The sequence below is a fragment of the Salvia hispanica genome, chromosome 4, assembly GCF_023119035.1.
Source record: "Salvia hispanica cultivar TCC Black 2014 chromosome 4, UniMelb_Shisp_WGS_1.0, whole genome shotgun sequence".
NCBI classification, from domain to species: Eukaryota; Viridiplantae; Streptophyta; class Magnoliopsida; order Lamiales; family Lamiaceae; genus Salvia; species Salvia hispanica.
Window position 1 is genome coordinate 29,250,770 of NC_062968.1, and position 19,176 is coordinate 29,269,945.

A 19,176-nucleotide genomic window follows, 5' to 3' on the forward strand; every position below is an offset into this window, starting at 1 on the left:
ATTGATAGTGCCTACGTACTATATAAATCGAATAAAATAACAATGGTTCCTACTCAATGTTTTAAATTCAACATTAATACATTATGCTTCTATATTTTTGTGTTATTCGCACTTTTTTATTTCAGCTTGTCCAAATTATTTACCCTATTTATATTTAATTAAGAATCAATGTATTAATTAATATATTAAAATTAATTAAGTATTTTATTATTAAGTAATTTCTCATTACTAATTTAATTACACTAAAAAAATTAACAATCTAACATAATACTACTCATTTATGAAACAATAAGTCTATGCAACCAAATTTTGTACAATCAAAAATTGGTTTATTTGAGTAAAAAAATAATTTATTTATGCATTTAATTAAAAAGTATAGACATATATATAGTATAGGGAATGTGCACAAATTTATGGTATTTGTGTATACTTTTTTTAAATTTTTTTTAACCATAAAATGTAATTAATGCATACTTTAATACAAATTTAAAATATAATAGAGAAATAATTCAAATATAAAAATAAAAAATTGAAAATGAGGCTAAAGACTAATAAATTGATTTTAATTTGTTAACTAATTATATCTATTATTTTAATATTTAATTAACATATCAAAATTACTAATATAATCTTGTTTTGGTTGTACACTTGTTTACTGTTGCTCTTTCTGAAAACATGACATTTACAAAATTATAGTAACTCAAAATCTGGTCAAAAAATGCAGAGATTTGTCAATTCTCTATCATAATCCAAACAATGAAAATTCAAAGACAAAACATTAGATGATTGCAGAAGAGTACAAGCACCTTCGCCTTGACTTTCTTCCAAATTTCCCAAACAGAAACATCATCAATACACTTATTGTTGTTGCAAGCAGTAGTTAAATCTGAAGGATTTCAAGCATACCACCGTTGCTACTGATCCAACCCAACAATTATAAGCAAAATTTGCATAAAACACAGTGTGTGTACTCAGCGATGGAGAACAGAGGCGCGGAGGATGCCGGAGAGCCAAAAATTCAGAAATTTGAAATGGATTCGGAGGGAAAAGATGAGCTGAGCAGCAATCGGAATAATAAAACGAAGCCGAAGAAGAAAAGGCACTCCTGGATCCCGAGATTTCCGTGTACCAGATTAGACGACGACGATGACGACGTTGTGGTTGGGGAGAAGCCGGATGCCGGAGGTTTGGAAGTCTCTAATGCGAAGGATCAGTCGGCGGCGCATCTGATTGTTATGGTTAATGGAATTATTGGAAGGTTTGGTGTTGCTTGAAAAAATGTTAAGTCAGTTGTAGTTTAAGTGTTTGATGAAATGACCGTTTTGCTTTGCTTTGTTTATGCTTAAGAATTGGGATTCATTAGCACATGTAACATGTTTATTGCTTCAAATTTGTGCAGTGCTCAAGACTGGAGATATGCGGCGAAGCATTTTGTGAAGGCGTATCCTAGTGAAGTCGTAGTGCATTGTGAGTTTGGTGCTCTCTTATTTCACCTTTTCTTTACTTTGATTATACTATGTTATTACCAATTGTTTCTTTATCATCAAACATGATACAAGTTCTTGATCAGTTAGCTAAGCCTGAATGAATATGTGCGCCTTGATTTATCTCAAGTTAAGAATGCCTCAATGATACATACCATCTGACTTGTGAGTTTTCTTTGTTACGAATAACTATTCGAGTTGATGCAAGATTTGGGCAAGCGGAAGAGTTCATTGGTCTCATGATCTCATCTGTGGTGCTAAGTTATGTGTTGATACAATATGTGAAGCAAAAGAAATGTGCACTTTTTCTTCTTTTAGATGGAAATCTTCCCTTCTTGAATAGTACTTTAAAACTCATCCAGATGTTGTTATACCTGCAAATAGAATCACAAATGTCAGTGCATGTTAGTGTGAGTACTCTCTCTAGTAATACACTCCATGTTCAACTCTATTGCTCGAGCAACATACATCTTAAATCTCATGAGAATTGCAGAATGGTTTACAAGATTAACCTACATCCATCACAATTATGAAGCTATCATGTCTTTATTTTATTTTTTCCAAAGAAACTTTATTATGTTGTCATGGCTAGAATGTAAATAAATGAAGCCAAAAGCTTTAAACATAATTGGAATTGTTTCTAACTAATCATGTTGCTGCATCCAGGCAGTGAAGCCAATTCTTCAATGTTGACACTGGATGGAGTTGACGTTATGGGGAAGAGATTAGCTGATGAGGTATGTTCATGACCTAAGACATAGACTTCTTTCTTATACTCCCTCCGTCTCATAAAAATATGGGCATATGATATGGCACGCGAATTAAAACAAAATTAATAAAGTAAGAGAGAGGAGGGGAAAGGTAGTCAAAGTAGTGTTAATGGATAGTGCGATTAATGGTGGTATAAGTTGTACTCCATAAATGGAAATGCCCATACTTTTATTGGACAGAAGAAAATAGAAAGTGCACATATTTTTATGGGACGGAGGGAGTATATCATAATCTCCTCACGAATCATCAATACATGATCGACTTAGTTCTTATAGAAATACAGCTTAAAGCTTCATTTTTAGTGATTGAATCTCCAGGTGGTTTCTGTTGTCGGTCGTCATCCAAATCTTGAGAAGATTTCTTTTGTGGGTCACTCCCTTGGTGGCTTGATAGCAAGGTATGCTATTGCGGTGCTTTATCAACAAGATTTGACAAGAAAAGAATCTGAGGAAAATGGCGAACATGGAGAAGAAGAGCTTCTTAGCAAATCCCCTTTAGAAGAGAAAACGAGAGGGAAAATAGCTGGACTTCAACCTATAAATTTCATTACCTCTGCTACGCCGCATCTTGGTGCTAGAGGTCACAGACAGGTTATCCTCATGACATGTGCTTCTTTTCTCTCAGAATGGATTAATTGCAATATTCGTGGATATTGTGTTTCAACAATCTTATGCATCAGTTAGCCTCATAGGTTTGCAGGATTGCTTTTAAAACATGCACTCGTTATATGCATGATCTGACATTATGCATCTCATGATTAGATTTATCCTTTGTTAACGAGGAAATCTGATAAATATCACATGAGTTTCACTTGATCATTTGATCGTCCATATAGCTTTTCTTGCATGAGAACATTCCTGTCAATGACCATGTTTGCATCTTTCTTGATCCCTAAAGTTTGGTTCTTATAGGGGCGAAGAAACTTGTTACTTCTGAGCATGCTCGAATAATTTCCTTTTCTGTGGTAGGGTTCTCGTCCATTTTAGTTATTTCTGGGGCTTGATGATGATCTTGTTACAGATCCCTGTGCTCTGTGGTTTTACCAGCTTGGAGAAAGCAGCAATGCATACTTCAGGTGTACTGCGAAGGACAGGGAAGCACTTATTCTTGAGGGATAACGACAATGGGAAACCTCCACTTCTGCTTCAGATGGCTGATGATTCTGATGATCTTAAGTTCATGTGAGTCGCCCGTTCTTCTTAGTGTTGAGTTGACGCATAACTGCTGAAACTTGTGACTCTAAATCTTGTTCCAGATCTGCATTGGAGTCGTTCAAGAGGCGTGTGGCCTATGCAAACACCAGCTTTGATCGTATCCTCATCTTACTCTAAGTTTTAACCATCACTATCTCTTTAATTAGCTCCGAGTTTCAATGGATAATGCAGCATCAACAAGTATCAAATTTCTCAGATTCAGTTTCACCCTTGACATGTTTTTCCTAGATATAGTTGGTTGGAGCTCATCATCAATACGCCGTTACAGTGAGCTCCCAAAGGTAAGGATTTTGTTGCCGTTCCCCAGAATACACACCATACATAATTACATTTTCACAACCTGCTCTTTCCCTCAGCGCCGGAATCTTGTCAAAATTGCCAAGTACAGATACATATTTGCTGAAGACACATCAAAATCCGGCGACAATCGTGAAGCCAAGGTCTCTAGAAAGAGGATAAGTGAAATGGAAGGTTTTTCTCATTCACTATATACAGCTTTGCCAATCGCATCACATTTCATCTTCTTTTTAAGCTCATTATTGAAAGTTAAATTGATATACTCTTTTTCTTTCTATAAATTATAGAGGTGATGATCCAAGGGCTAACGAGACTCAGCTGGGAGCGAATTGACGTTGATTTCAGTACAAGTATACAAGGGCCTCTCGCTCACACCACGATTCTGGCAAGTCTAATGGAACTCTATCATGTGTTCGTGTCACATATATTTTTCTTGAACCGACGAGGAACCTAAGCTGCTGAAATAATCGTGATTTCGCTGTGTAGGTTAAAACTTACTGCATCAACTCTCATGGAACCAATGTGATACAACATATGATCGACAACTTCCAATTGTAGCAAGTGTTAATGTTGTTGAAAAGGTAATTTGTTATGTGATGATCAAATTAATTCATCACTGAGCACATCTACGTATAGATAGTTTAGTTACTAGTTATTCACGACATGTAAAAAATATATCCATAAAAGAGTGTAAATTTTTTTTCAAAGGATTTGCTTTAGTAAGAGCTTTGGAATTATATTTGAAAATTCTGAATTTTTGTCATTTTTTTTTGGGTCTAATTATTATGTTCTTGTTTCAAAGGAAATGATTTTGAGTAGCTTTGTTAGATGGTATTTTCAATTTTTTAATATTTCTATCTGAAAATTGGCTTGGATTTGGAGAGAACATGGAGGTCAAGGACTCAAGAGCATTGCCCCTACCTACATACTCTCTCTATTCCGAGATAGTTGAGTTGTTTCTTTTCTGCCATTAGTTTTGCAAAAATGATACTCCCTCCATCCGCGAATAAGAGTCTCGTTTTTCCATTTTAGTTCGTCCGCAAATAAAAGTCCCGGTTCACTTTTACCATAAATGGTAATAGGGTCTCACCTTCCACTAACTCATTACACTCACATTTCATTTAAAACTAATATATACAAGTGGGGCCCCTATTCCACTAACTTTTTTCCTCCCACTTTTCTTAACATGTCTTAAAACCCGTGCCACCCATGAATGAGACTCCTAATGGCGGACGGAGGGAGTAATAAATAGCTAGAGTGGAGAGAATGTAATGTAAGGAAGAGAATATTGTAATGAAGAGTTTTCTCTATATTATTATCTCTTACTTTACTTTCTCACCACCCGTCCAATGCAACCGAGCTAAAGGCGGTCTTCCTAGCACTCAATCGGCATCACCCGGCTTTAACTATTTATTACTCCCTCCGTCCGCCATTAAGAGTCCTATTGACTTTTCTGCATTCAGTTTTGTAAAAATGATAGTAATAAATAGTTAAAGTGGAAAAATGGTAAATTAATTCTCTATATTATTCTCTCTTTTACTTTACTATTTTTTCACTTAAACTATTTATCCATATGGCATATCTCCATGCAATGGAAGGCCTTAGCTCGAGGTCTATTCCGCCCACTTCCCATCTTATTCCACGTCATTATTATATAAATTTAATTTCAATTATTATTGTCAAATAAATTGAGATAAAATAATATAAAAAACAAATTCAACACAAAACCAATTATAAAAAAATACATTTAATTTTTTCTGAAAAAACATCCTACGTTCAGAAAAAAAAAACAGAAAAAAAACAAGTATAGATTAAGAATGAAGTCGAGATTCCTAATATGGACTTATCAAGCTCACACGTCAAGGCCCAAGTTTTATAACATGAACTCTAGAACCTATCTACATCCCCAAGCCAAGCACAATGACTATATATTTCCTAAAAAATCACAGTTCCTCCGTTCCATAATAGTAAAGTTATTTTGTTATTTAGTGTGCTCCATAACAGTAGAGTCATTTTCCTTTTAGTAAAAGTCAACATATTTCTTCTCACTTACTTTATTCTCTCTTAATCACCCTACTTTTTTTCTTGCCTACTTTATTCTTTTTTTACTTAACTATTTAACACAATTTTTCTTAATCTCCGTATCGAAAAAGAAATACATCATTTACTCTGGAACGGACGAAGTACTAATAATTCCTACATAAAAATAAAAATAAAAATAAAATAAAAAAGGCTCCAAATATAAAGCTATGTTTCCTTTGCTAATCTCCTCACAGCAAACGAGGGACAAAAATCAAGAAACGTCTACCCCTTTTCTCAAGTTCCTTTCTCTTCGAATCCCACCTTTTTCCTTCTTTAACTTCAAATTCAATCATTGCTACCTTCTTCTCTAAACGAGTCATGCCTGCTGCTTAATTCTCTCTACAACAATGGCCATTATTCTACACACCTATCTCATCGTTCTTGCATTTCTCTTCATCTTCATCGCTCAAGGTATATTATTACTAGTACTATTAACTACTATGAATTTATAATATTTTATCATACAAATTGGAGTACATAATGACAATTGACACCTCTCTCTTCTCTCTGCATGTTTGATCAGGTACACAGCTCCCCAATGCCCACCTGCTAAGAGTAAGATTTAAAGTTTTAACACACACACGTGCAAATAGACAATATATATGTGTTAAATAAATACTTGGTTTTTTTTTTATCTTGACAAATAAATAAATGCAGATGAAAGATGAGGAAATAAGGGGGGAAATGTTAGGATCAAGGCCACCAAAATGTAAAGAGAGATGTGGGAAGTGTGGGCACTGTGAAGCAGTTCAAGTTCCAATAGGAGCAGCTATCAAATATGGGAAAATGCCAAGAATTAGAGTTGAATATTCCAGAGGAGATGATGTCTCTGCTTACAAGCCCATGTGTTGGAAGTGTAAATGTGGGAATTTCATTTTCAACCCTTAGATTTTTTTTATTTCCTCAAATTGTTAGTAGTACTACATTCTATGTTGGAATTAATACAGTTGAGATTATACGTAGCACAACTTTGAGTCTCTAAATTAATTTTCATATATTCAAATAGCATGTAGTAAGGTCTAATTTTTTCAGACATAAATATTGATATCTACTTCATATAATTAATTTGTACAGTATATATATATTGAGTAAGAGATAGAGTACTATCTTAGTGTTTTTTGTCTGCCTACTAAGGAATTGGATGAATTATAGGACCATTGCAACTATCATTTTATTGTATTTTTTGTTAGTTTTGGAGTTGTATGAATGGAAGTAACAGGTATGAGCAAGTTTTCACTCGCCAGGAATAAAAATAAAAATATATAAATAAATAAAGATAAAAAAAAGAAAGTGAAGTGACATGATTTTGATAATTCCAATGCGGAAAAGAAATTAATTACGACAACAGAGCACTGTTGATTGCAGTATTGTACTGCCATTCGTATATTGCTACATTTTTATCATATCAAACGGAAAAACCAGAAAAAACTCTCTTTTTTGCATATGCCTAACATGATAATAATAAAAATACTATCCCATTATTAATAATCAATGCTATAATGTTAAAAGATTTATGCATATTTTTTACGATTACGAAAAATAAATTGCTTTGGATGGACATATATTTCAATAAATACTAGTAAGTATATATAGTTTGAATGGATATATGGTGTTACTAAAAATTAAAAGTTAAAGTATGTTAGAATCTATTTAAAAAAAAGCCTTGTCTGGATAATAATAACTAATAGAGGGAACATCTTTTTAGATGCACGAACTTTGCCAAAATATCATTTTAGACCCGTAAACTTTAAAATATCGTTTTAGATCCGTAAACTACAAGTTAATATCATTTGAGATATTTTGAATTTTTTTCAAACAAAAATGGCCTTAAGGGCTTCAAAGAGAATTTGGACTATTCTTCCGCCGTTAAAAAAATACTTGTAATATTAAAAATACTTGTAATATTAAAGTGCTGAAATTTTCAAATTACGAAAAACACAATCTTGTATGCCAGTACTACTTACAAAATTATTATGAAATTGTATAATCGACCAAACAAAAAAAAAAATTGGATAGAATGACAAACACACTAGAATTTTGTGGAACTAGAAGCTTCGATTTCCGGCCAAGTGGCTACAATCTATCTAGAATCATACTTAAAAATAAATCTTGAATTTCATGATAATAATACTACTATTAAACAAAACAATTGTGTGACAGGGGAGTGATCAATCGTTAACTTATCATTTAATTGCTAACTACAATTAATTTAAGGCTACATGATTTTTAAAAAATGTGTGGTCTATAATTTGCCACGTGTAATTTTAGTTTTTATTAATTAAATCGAAAAAAATTAAAAAAAAAACACAAAATTAAGGTTTTGGATGAAAATGTCAATATAGTGTTTCGAAAATATCAACACAATGCTTTGAGAATGTCAACACAAATTTAGGATTGACATTATATATGCTTTATATTGACATATTATCTTAGCTGTATTGACATTAGCCTGTGTACGAAAAATACGAAAATTCTAGATTTTTTTTTTCAAATTTTGACGTCGGAACATATTCATGTAGTATATCGTTGGAATCCTTATAAAATTATCTTTAATTTAATATATGTTATATGAATTTAAAGTTTTGAGATTTCTTTTAAAAGTTAGTTATAACTAACTTGACATTAATACCCATGTTGATTTTTATTGGAATTAATCCTATAGCCTTATTGACATTTTTATTGATCGTATTGACATTTTGTGGTTAATAATCTAGGCCTTTAATTTGAATATCTAATGGCTATTATTGAATTATAATTAGCAATTAAGTATTGAGTTAGCAATATAACACTCTCATTGTGTGATATTTCTGATTTCAGTTACACTAGGAATGGTAGTGGCAGCCAAATTTCCTCAACAGACAAAACTAGAAGAAGAATTTGGATTTGGTGAATCGAAAAAGAGTTGCTTCAGCTTTGAGCATTCCAACTTTCGAAGCAACTTTTTACTATTGCATCTCAAACTTCTATTTATGATATTCTAGAATATCATTCCCACTGTTTCAACAACCATAAAGTATCTTATTCCATCACTCAAATCAAATCAAATTCCACTACTATTCAAATTTCAAACAATCTGTCTACACTACAAATTCATTATAGTAGTACATCACATTAATTTGAGATCATTTTACCCTGGAATTTTGAAATTGAGTTTTTTCATAAATCCTTTGCAAATAGTACATGAAAAAATGGACTAGATCAGTAGCTGATTACCACAGCACAAAAATTGTTACAGATAGGCTGATACTTAATTATCACTACAGATGGTATGTAATGGTAGTGAAAGAACAATTAGATTACCTTTAATCTGCCAACACAAAGCATCCAAAGAATCAATGCTCTCTATCTCATTGAGGCTTAGCCTTGACTGGTTGGTGTGAATTCCACTGCAACAACATCAAAATGATCGATGTTCCTGGCATATAAGAGAATGTAATAAGCTTAAGATCTTGGTCCCCACCAATTAAATGTCACTGGAATATCCATTGTTCTCTTCTAATGATCCTGAAACCTCCATCACATAATCATACATATCTTATTGTTAACTAGTAGTACAACAAACGCTCTATAAGATTAATCGGACTTGGCAATGGTATTCTGTAGTCTGAGTTCCAAAGAGAATGAAACAAGTATTGAAAACAGCCACGATTTCATATCCTAATCACAGACGAACCATCGTGCCTCCGGATTTGCCTATATAAATAAATCCAATATTTTCTTATAGTGATCCGTGTGATAGGCATGTTCCCAATTCTTATTAATAGAATTAATATAAACAAACACAATACAAGAGCAATGGCAGGCATAATAAATCTTGGTTTTAAGTTAACAGTGCAGTGAGCATTACCAGCAAAAATGCCAACAGTTGTCAGATTTCCAATAGCCATTGTGTGGTAAATCAGATACTCCGACAGGAAATGGCCAAACGCATAGATGAAGGATAGAAACGTGGCCAAATATAGAGGCTTGTTATCAAGGTTGAACGCGCATAGATAGCAAAGAGTGCAAGTCAACAATGTCCAAACACCAAAAGTGCGGCCATGAACTTCAGTCACTACAATGCCATAGAAAAGATGGTCAAAGCTATTATAAGAGGTAATCAAAACGCAATTGTTCGGAAAATGAAGTTACGCGATCTTCTCCCAAATGCCAACAATTGTAGAGAGAATATAAGGAAAAGATACGAGTATCCACATAGTCTTCAGGTCAGTATACAATCTTCCTTCTGTTATTTCTGAACCTAACTGCTACTGCTCTATGGCATAACGTGCATAGTTAAAGGCAACTTCATTTCGATAAAAAAAAAAAAAAAAAAAAAAAAAAAAAAAAAAAAAAAAAAAAAATGAAATCGAAGAAATCCTAAATAGCAAAGGAAATAAAACCATGCCAATAAGGCTGGTCATGGTTTTGGAGAACTAGCCTATTTTACTACACAGACAAGTAGTCACAAACCGTTTATGGGCGCAAAAGCCAATCAATCGGTGATGGAACACGAAACTATAGCATGTGGAAACCCAGTACCACAGGAATCACTTCATGATCTATTCCACAGTCTATTATTCGACCAGATCTTGAATTAGTTCATTGACAATTATCTTAACACATAGTATATGTGTGTGGATTCCAAATCTCCAAATACTATTTTCTGCATCTGTTTAATTTTCAGGAATCAAATTGTGGTGTCAACTCTAAGGAAGAAGGAAATTACAAAAAACAGATATTGCTCTCTGAAATTGTGCATAATATTAGCAAATAAAATAAGTAAAACCTTGTTCAGAAACACATTATACTCAAATGTGAATCCACAAATCTAACTCTAATCAAACATAGCAACCATCACATAACCCAAATCAGAGATAGTTTCCCAAATCTCCACCATTGTATTTCACACAGATTTGTTCACAGTGAAATCTTCTTAATCATGAGCATTGAGCATCGATATTTTGGTTATTATCATATAGAACTAAGAAATAAGCAAAGCAGCATCACAAGACGAATTTCATCATGTGATGTGAATCTCTACTTTAATCCAATCAATTGTAATGCGCACACAGCAATAATAGTAAATGCTGTGAATTTCCATGGAGAATTGCATTGTGCATCGGTGAAAATGATGAATGGTGGATGTGAATGGGAAGCAAACATACTGGTGGCTTTGGAGTAAACGGCGAGGCGAAGAGCCCATATATCGAAGAATCCGAACCACACCGAAGCTAATCGGAGAGTGCCTACGAGCATCAGCCACCACCCCAGCAACTTCATCTCTCTCTCGCTGGAGTGAATCCAACGCCGTCGTTTTCAATGTTTCTTCCCAAATTGCGTTATATTTAGGCCCGTGTTGGCCCAAACGTAAATCATATGAAATCAATTTATACTCATTTAACACCGTCATCATTGAGCAACCGTAATTTAATATTTTTATTATTAAACATAAAATAATGATAATAATAATCTTTTTTGTTACATTATTATTATTGTGATTGTGATTATTCGAATTCTCAATTTATTAAATGATCAAAAAGGATCTTTATCAATTCAATTATATTCTACCAACAAGTTAAATTAATATGAGTGTCATCCAAGAAAAAAAAATGTAGCTCAATTAATTATATGATTCAATTGAAGCAAGGACGATATGATCGTTGATTCATAATTATAAGGATTTAGTAATTCAAGTCCCAACGAATTATTAAAGCATTACAGCTATCTTCCATTTGGATTATACAGTAGTATAATAGTGTAATCCAAGTAGATAGTCCCAATTTTCAACAATTGGCAACATAGGATACCACTAATTAAGACCTCTTATTTAAGCATGTTGTATGATTTTGAGATTATCTGTCTTCAAAATAATACTATCACGTGCACATTGTTTCGTATGGACTTTCATCACCATCATCATAAACGAATGAATTTAATATTATTCGGAGAATACAACCTTGAATCTCGATTGTCATGGCATTTATAGTTAGGAAAACTTAGCTATAGTCTATATCATAATTACTGTTAATTTAATAACCTATTTTAAATTATTAATAATTATGATAAATACATATAGTACCTATAAACTATTCCGAACTAGTATTATTAATGTTAAAAAAATGCATTGATTACATAAGATAAGAGCGTCAACAACGACAACTCTTCTCCTTTGGTCACTAATCATTTTGTACTGCTCGTTCCACAACTGCAATGTTGTCACTTGAATTTGGTCTAAAGCGTGGCTCACGAGCCGTGTTTTTTACATTTGTCGTTTCATATAAATATTTGTATTAAAAATGAGGTTAAGTAGGTAAAGAATAAAATTGATTTTAGTTTTTATTATAGTATAGTATATTGCATGCAGAGAGTTGATCTGCTGCACACCCATTGTGAGCGACTTATGGGCGACCGCTGACGTGGAGTTATATTTTTATTCTTTTACTTATAATATTTTTTCCACTGTTTTCAATTTTCCATTCCCTATCTCTCTTAACAATTTATTTCCCTTCCCTATTTCTCCTACCTATTTCCCTCATTAATCTGCAAATTTTAGTTTTATTGGGTCTTTCACAAAATCATTTTCTCAATCTCTATTACTCCACTTTCGATGTCAGAATTTGCTTTTTCCATAGCTGGTTACGGTGCAATTTATTTCCCTTCCCTATTTCTCCTGCCTATTTCCCTCATTAATCTGCAAATTTTAGTTTTATTGGGTCTTTCACAAAATCATTTTCTCAATCTCTATTACTCCACTTTCGATGACATAATTTGCTTTTTCCATAGCTGGTTACGGTGACTATGAAATTTTCGCTGCAATTTTTTTAAAAAATTAAAATCCCTCTTGCATAATTGAAATATTTGCTAAAGCTGTTTGACTTTCACAAAATTTGAGAAAGCATTTGCAACAGAAACTCATTTGGTGAGAAAAAATATGTGCAGAAACCCATTGATGATGTGCGAAATTACTAATTCTACAACAATAGTAAGAATAGTTTGATTCATTAAATTGAGGGAAGTGGCGATCTTATGGAGAAAAAATTCATTGATTACATTAATATATTTAGTGAGGAGGAGAAATTAGTAGAGAGATTAAAGGTTTGGTGCAATCTATCTGCAATGGCGGCAACAAGGTCACGAGAACAAGAATTTGATAATGGAAGAAATAAATATATTATGGAGAAAATTAATGATACGAGACAGTGGAGGATCGAATTTGATAAGGAAAAAAATTAATTGTGAGATTGCCACGTCAGCTGTCGCCCATAAGTCGCTTAGAATGGGTGCGCAGCAGATCGACTCTCATTGCATGTATGTATGTAACATATCAAAAAAATAAACTAATAACATATCAGTGTCAATTCCAAATAGAACAATTAATGATGGACATAGAACAATTAACACGGGACTCGTGGCGATTTCAAATCGGGCAATTATTAACGGGCATTGGACAATTAATAAGGGACTCATATCGATTCCAAATGGGACAATTAATGATGACTAGAAGTAGCACTTGCAAAGTTCATGCTTCATAAAACCAATTTAACTACTTTTAGAGTGTCCACAGTGGGAGGGCCGCGGCCCTCAGCCCAGAGGTGGCTCAGGCGCGGCCCCCCACTACTAGAGGCGCATGGAGGCGCTCCAGGGGAAGGGGGGGGTGACCAAGCGAGAGGCACAAGCTCGACCCAGGCGAGGCCCTTGGGCGCGAGGCGCGGCCCTCCATTGCAGGGGGCCGAGAGCCGCGGCCCTTGGGCAAACCGAATTTTTTTTTTTCCAAAATTTCTTTATATATTCTTTCCATCCATTTTTCACTTCACACTCATTTTTACACTCTAAATTTCCTTCTCTACAATTTTCATACTATCAAAAATGCAAGGTGGAGGTGATGATTCCCCCAGCAATGGAGACTCGGGATACGACAACATTCCATCTTCCCAACCGTGGAGATCGAGTCCGCAATCGCTGCCGTGGCAACATACACCCAAATACAGGGGTCAGTCCTCCTCTCATCAGCAGAGGAACGTGGGTCGTCCCCAATCGGGGTTGGGGACTACCTGCCCAATATGGACGCGATCAACAACCCTTCTCAACAATTCCAATCCTCCCAATTCCAATACACCCAATCTCCTCTGTCTGAATCTGATAGATTCACATGGGAACAGTTGATGGGGACACCAGAGACCCCGACATCCGGTAGTGTGGATATGGAGAGAGGAGGCGGTGGGAGAGACACCGGCGGTGGGGGCGAAATGGTGGCGGCGGTGGCCGAAATGGCGACGGCGGTGGGGGGCGAAATGGCGGCGGTAGGGGGCGAAGCTAAGGCGGTGGGCGAGGCGCTGGCCGCGACGGAGAGCAGGGGCCTGGCGGAAGCGGCGGGCGAGGCGGCAGAGGTGGCGTTGGCGATGGCGGTCGGCAGTCGATATTCTACAGCCCAGAGGAATCCATGGTTGTAGCCAGGGCCTGGGAGGCGGTCACGACGAATGCCGTCATTGGTACGGATCAGACCGACGTTTGCTTCTAGAAGCGCGTCCTAGAGGTGTACAACATATTCAAACCACCAGGCAGCGTCGAGCGTACACATGGCTAGATCCGGAAGAAGTTTAGTAGGATCAGTAGAGCGGTGACGAGGTTCAGTGGCATATACGAGACCCAACTCCGCATTGTTGAGACCCAACTCCGCGTTGCTGAGAGCGGCCGCAGCGTCGAGCCCAACTTCACCTACTGGGATGGATACCTCGTTATGCGGGACTCCCCAAAATTCAGGGCCATCTGCGAGGATGAGCGTGCTCCTGGTGCGAAGCGGACAAGACTCGGCGTTGCCGGCAACTACATCAGTAGTAGCGACTCACGTGCCTTCGACCTGAACGACGATGCTTCGGAGGAGCCTCCTCCCCGTCACTCTCCAAGCGCCCACGTCCGCAGGGCAAGTTGCCGCAATCCGGGAAGCTAGAACCGCCTCCCAAGTCTCTGTTGCGAGCGCGTTTGCAATGGGCTCAACACCGAGGGCGGTGTTGGCTCATACCCTAGAGGTGCAGATGATGAAACAACTTCAGGATAACTTGTCCTTGTACGAGAAGTCGACAAACGCGGTCACCAAGAGGATGTACTACGACCTCATACTGAGACTGAGGTCGAAGTTGGGGTGGAGCGAAGAGTCGGAGATAGGAGACGCAAGCGGCAGTGGGGACGGTGGCGGCGGCAACAAAGGTGGTGAAGAAGATGTGCCGGATTCTGATGACGCCACCGAGTAGATGGCGATGGCGTCATTTTTTTTAGTGTTTTTATAAAATTTTCGTTGTATAATTTTCCCCTGTCTATATTAGGACGAAAATTTGATTTCAATTCACTCATTACTAAATTATGCAAAAAAAAAATTAATTATTATAGTCTAATAATTTTTATTCTAGTTAAATTAAAAAATATAACAAGAAATGCAAAAACTAAATTTTAATTTGGGGCTAGAGGCCACCATTGTGGTGGCCAAAGCTAAGTTTATTGGACATGCCTAAATTTTGGTGGCTTGAGCATGCACAAGGGAGCCACCATTGTGGACACCCTTACAACCTCTCTTCATGTTGAAAGGTGTTCATGTCTATGTGAGTTGGTCGGTAGAATAGTTAATGCATGAGACCTTTGGTCGATCGAATGAAACCTTTGATCTCAAATTCAAGTTCACTATGACGCCGTCTTTAAAATTCTACCAATAAAAAGCCCCACAAATTTGTTAATCCAAAACTGATAGGCAAAAGGCACAACAGCTGAAAATCTACAAGCAACAATGCAACATTGAAAAAAGATTAATATCATAAATCTAAGCAACAAAATATCATACTAGTATGATGAGTGAATCATACAAATTTGAAGGAACAAAAAAGTAAAAAATGACCAACAAGAATGGTGAAAAAATGAAAAAGCCTCACACTAAACAAAAAACACAGCGGGCTTCCCTTCTGTACATTTCTCCTACTCTTCTTGGTTAGTCCTAAAACTCCCTACCACACTCAACAAATTCCAGTTAAAACAGTATATCTTGCGGCGATGGAGGGCACAGCTCCTTCCGCAGCTTCTGAGAGAAAAGCCTGCAAGCATCCATGCTCAAGTCTAGCGCCGCAGACAGCGCCACGAACGCCGCCGCATCCTCCGTGCAGTTCACTTGCTGCACGCCCACCTCCATCAGCGGCGCCCCTCTGCCACCCTCCCCTTGCACCGTGGCCGACATCACGAACCCTCGGTACATGCAGTACGGCCACAGCCCGTACCCAAAATCCCCGCTGCTCCGAGGGCTGCAGCCAGGCGACGTGGCAGTGCTTCGCGGCGTCGAGGCGTTCGACCCGACGCAGTTGCCGTTCAAATCTATCACAAACTTCCCTCCCTTGCTGCAGCTGAGGTTGGACTCCGCTAGGACAATGCCGGCGGGGGCCGAGTCGGGAATCAGCTCGAACCGGTACCCGAGGCCGTCGGCTGAGCCGCGCTCGCGCCATGCCTCGAGGCGTCCCCAGGGCTTCCACGTCCCGTCACCCGGGCGCAGGATGAGCCAGCACCCGGGGTTGGAGCGGCTCACCCGATCCGAGCCGGGTGAGGCGACGAACGGGGTGACCATTGAGGCGACTGCGACCGGTGAACCGGAGAGGTCGTGGATTGTGATGGACCATCCTTTTCTTTCTTTGCAAGGTCTTTCTCTTTCACTGCCGAAAGAGCTCAACCAACCTCTTGCGCCACTGTAACTAGCCTCCAATGGCAATGACCTATCAATCAACGTCATTATCTACTGTTAATCATCTATTAATTCTAAACCATCAATTATTCACCATAGCATTGGTAAATTTATCCAAAAGATTAGGGTTCTACGGATGGAAGCGTGAATTGGGGGAATTTCTACATAACCCTAAATTATGAAATAATCAATCAAATGAAATTCCGGAAAATTAGGGCAACGAAAGTTAAATTCGAATGAAATTCGGCAACATTTAATTCACCTGGAGCGTTGATTGCGGTCAGCTGCGCGTAAACTGAAGTTGCAGGTGAAAACAGGCTGCCGTATATTGCCGCGAATTTGGAAAACCTGCGGGCTGCATTCAGGCGATCCGTCGAACTGGAACACGAACCTCGGGTCAGGCTCAGCCCGCACGTTGAGGTGAAACTGCGCCGACTTCTTCGTCTCCTTCCCCATACTAATCCAGCCATTGTGAAACACCGCCGCCTTCGATTCCGCCGCCACCAAATCCAGAGGCACGGCGATTCTCCCCAGCAGCCTCCCCGAGCTGACTCCGCACGTAGCGCCGCGGCGGCCGGAGTAGACCGAGATACTGAGCTGCGGCGTCTTGGACGTGGAGAAGAGAGAGGATTTCCCCGTAAGCCTATCGAGATCGGGTTTCGTGAGGTGGAACGTCGCCTGAGAGGTGGCGTCGGGGAAGGTGTTGTTCTCCGGCGGAATGTAGGAGACGACGGCGCTCTGGACGGGGAAGTTTTTGAGGTTGATTGTGCAGTAACACGGCGAGGAGGAGGGGTGGACGGCGGCGCGAGCAGGTTTGGCAGCGACCGGGAACTTGAGCGCTAAATTCCCCACCGTCAGCCTGACGAAAGGGCAGGGATCCATGAATCCAGTGAGAATGTGTGTGCAATTAGTTGATTAGAGAGGAAGAAGAGCGTTGTTCTTGTTCCATTAACGACATGGTGCAGTTGCCGTTTTCTTCTTCTCTGTGGTTTGCTAACCTAAGCCGTGGGGTTGGAGATATGCATGACAGCTGTGAACAGCCTGGTTTGTTCAATGTTTGCCAGTAGGATTGAAGTTGACGGACTTCTAAATTACAGATATACCCCTATCATCGATATTGGATACGAGTATACATTAGCATGCGCAATGGTGCTTAGGCCAGCCATAGGCCAGCCATTCTCTCCTTTGTTTTTACAATTAGCATCACTAAAAAAACCACCTCGCTACGTCAGATTTAGCCAAATGCATAGGCCAAATTCCGCAATAAAAACAACTCAAAATATACTACATTTACGGAATTAAAATTACGATTAAAATACGGAATTAAATTTACGACACATATACGGGAAAAATTATCCATTCCATTAAAAAAAAGTACAAAGATTTAAAGAAAAAGTACATGATTTTTTTTTAAAAAAAAAAAGGGCCTAACACACGAGCCCCGCCACTCTCTACTCCTCATCGCCGCTTCTGCCGTCGTCCCCGTCTGTCGCCGCTGCCGGGCCGCCGCCGCCCGTGGTATCTCGAGCTCCAGTCGGAACCCCCAGCCGTGACTCCGCGATCTCTAAATCAAGACGCATGCTCTCGAGCATCTCGTAAAGAAACCTCTTCTCCGTGGGGTCAAGGCATGCTTCTTCCACTCTAAGACGACCTGGTAACATCTGAGCCCGCGTTTGGTTACGCGAATGGAGAGTGTACTCGAGTGGGGCGGGCCGGGAGGGCGGAGGAGGACTGGAGCCTCGCGGGGCGATAGGGGGATCCGCCCCTCGCAGCCAGCTGCGCCCGCTTAAATCTTAACGAGGGTGGGGACGACCCGGTAAATGAAGGAGGTATGGAAAACTCAAGACTCGTCGGGGGAGTGTCGTGGGGTCAAGCGGCCAAGCGCGCCAGTAGTCGCATTTATAGTTAAGTATTCGCTTATTCGGGCCACCGGCGTCAGCATCTCGCGGAACTTCTCGAAGTCCTTCAACAGCAGCAGTTGACTCCAGCCGAAAGTTAGAGAGAAAAGCTCTGTTAAAAACAAAGTGGTGCAAATGAAAATGAAATGAAAATCGCGTTTATATATGATTTTAAAAAAACCGGTCGCTAGCCGACCATTGCGGAAGCTCTTAGCCCATGCCATGCGTTGGGGAGTGAATCCCCTGCTGGGTGGGAACCACAGGCCACAGCAGGGGATGTTGTGCTGCAAAACGTCGGCGTTTTCTCCTAGCTTTTGCAAACTCTATCCAAATATACCTGCAACTCAATGCGCCAATAAAATATTAGTAATGCATATTCTAGCGACTTTACGTAATCAATAATGTTATTTGAAGGATTAATTAGCAATGAAGTACTAATTTCATGGGTTATTTATTTTACTAATTAACATTTCATAATTTTATAATCAAGTTGCATACAGCATACCATGCTCATCCAAGTTTTACGCATTTAACTATTAATATTATGATACATTAATGTAATATCAAGAAATTATTAACTAGTATTTAAAATTATATTTACATCATTTTGATTTCAATTGAGAGTTATCCAGTTCTACTTATACTTTATTTCAACTAAAAATATCAAATTTGGAAAATCATTTTTCATATTTAAATTTATTAATATCAATTAGTATAATAGGAGTAGTATATTAATA

The 19,176-nt window shown here is 38.1% G+C and overlaps 4 protein-coding genes across 4 annotated transcripts; 2 read left to right on the top strand and 2 right to left on the bottom strand.

The window, feature by feature from the left end:
* Positions 1 to 734: 734 nt before the first annotated feature.
* Positions 735 to 4,531, top strand: LOC125219704 (putative lipase YDL109C). The gene is made up of 10 exons (XM_048121746.1): positions 735 to 1,258; positions 1,400 to 1,467; positions 2,151 to 2,221; positions 2,573 to 2,845; positions 3,276 to 3,436; positions 3,511 to 3,566; positions 3,698 to 3,750; positions 3,826 to 3,940; positions 4,054 to 4,151; positions 4,253 to 4,531. Exons 1-10 carry the CDS (start codon positions 978 to 980, stop codon positions 4,322 to 4,324), a joined length of 1,248 nt encoding a protein of 415 aa, XP_047977703.1. The 5' UTR covers positions 735 to 977; the 3' UTR covers positions 4,325 to 4,531.
* A 1,390-nt stretch (positions 4,532 to 5,921) lies between these two features.
* LOC125217807 (EPIDERMAL PATTERNING FACTOR-like protein 2) lies at positions 5,922 to 6,760 on the top strand. The gene is made up of 3 exons (XM_048119348.1): positions 5,922 to 6,259; positions 6,372 to 6,403; positions 6,506 to 6,760. Exons 1-3 carry the CDS (start codon positions 6,196 to 6,198, stop codon positions 6,734 to 6,736), a joined length of 327 nt encoding a protein of 108 aa, XP_047975305.1. The 5' UTR covers positions 5,922 to 6,195; the 3' UTR covers positions 6,737 to 6,760.
* A 2,118-nt stretch (positions 6,761 to 8,878) lies between these two features.
* On the bottom strand, positions 8,879 to 11,180 carry LOC125219995 (ergosterol biosynthetic protein 28-like). Its single transcript, XM_048122095.1, has 3 exons — positions 10,996 to 11,180; positions 9,696 to 9,902; positions 8,879 to 9,263 (listed from the first exon to the last, which is right to left on the bottom strand). Exons 1-3 carry the CDS (start codon positions 11,108 to 11,110, stop codon positions 9,196 to 9,198), a joined length of 390 nt encoding a protein of 129 aa, XP_047978052.1. The 5' UTR covers positions 11,111 to 11,180; the 3' UTR covers positions 8,879 to 9,195.
* Positions 11,181 to 15,613: 4,433 nt separating this feature from the next.
* On the bottom strand, positions 15,614 to 17,573 carry LOC125223984. Its single transcript, XM_048127310.1, has 2 exons — positions 16,804 to 17,573; positions 15,614 to 16,572 (listed from the first exon to the last, which is right to left on the bottom strand). Exons 1-2 carry the CDS (start codon positions 17,421 to 17,423, stop codon positions 15,843 to 15,845), a joined length of 1,350 nt encoding a protein of 449 aa, XP_047983267.1. The 5' UTR covers positions 17,424 to 17,573; the 3' UTR covers positions 15,614 to 15,842.
* Between the last annotated feature and the right edge of the window lie 1,603 nt (positions 17,574 to 19,176).

Excerpts from the sequence above, each read along its gene's own strand:
- LOC125217807 (XM_048119348.1), top strand. The coding sequence starts at position 6,196 with ATGGCCATTATTCTACACACCTATCTCATCGTTCTTGCATTTCTCTTC. Across the intron at positions 6,260-6,371 it reads CTTCATCTTCATCGCTCAAG|GTACACAGCTCCCCAATGCC; the intron begins GTATATTATTAC and ends ATGTTTGATCAG. Across the intron at positions 6,404-6,505 it reads CCAATGCCCACCTGCTAAGA|ATGAAAGATGAGGAAATAAG; the intron begins GTAAGATTTAAA and ends AAATAAATGCAG.
- LOC125219995 (XM_048122095.1), bottom strand. The coding sequence starts at position 11,110 with ATGAAGTTGCTGGGGTGGTGGCTGATGCTCGTAGGCACTCTCCGATTA. Across the intron at positions 9,903-10,995 it reads CGTTTACTCCAAAGCCACCA|TGACTGAAGTTCATGGCCGC; the intron begins GTATGTTTGCTT and ends ATGGCATTGTAG. Across the intron at positions 9,264-9,695 it reads AACTGTTGGCATTTTTGCTG|GAACATCGATCATTTTGATG; the intron begins GTAATGCTCACT and ends CTTATATGCCAG.
- LOC125219704 (XM_048121746.1), top strand. The coding sequence starts at position 978 with ATGGAGAACAGAGGCGCGGAGGATGCCGGAGAGCCAAAAATTCAGAAA. Across the intron at positions 1,259-1,399 it reads GTTAATGGAATTATTGGAAG|TGCTCAAGACTGGAGATATG; the intron begins GTTTGGTGTTGC and ends AAATTTGTGCAG. Across the intron at positions 2,222-2,572 it reads GGAAGAGATTAGCTGATGAG|GTGGTTTCTGTTGTCGGTCG; the intron begins GTATGTTCATGA and ends TTGAATCTCCAG.
- LOC125223984 (XM_048127310.1), bottom strand. The coding sequence starts at position 17,423 with ATGGATCCCTGCCCTTTCGTCAGGCTGACGGTGGGGAATTTAGCGCTC. Across the intron at positions 16,573-16,803 it reads GACCGCAATCAACGCTCCAG|GTCATTGCCATTGGAGGCTA; the intron begins GTGAATTAAATG and ends GTTGATTGATAG.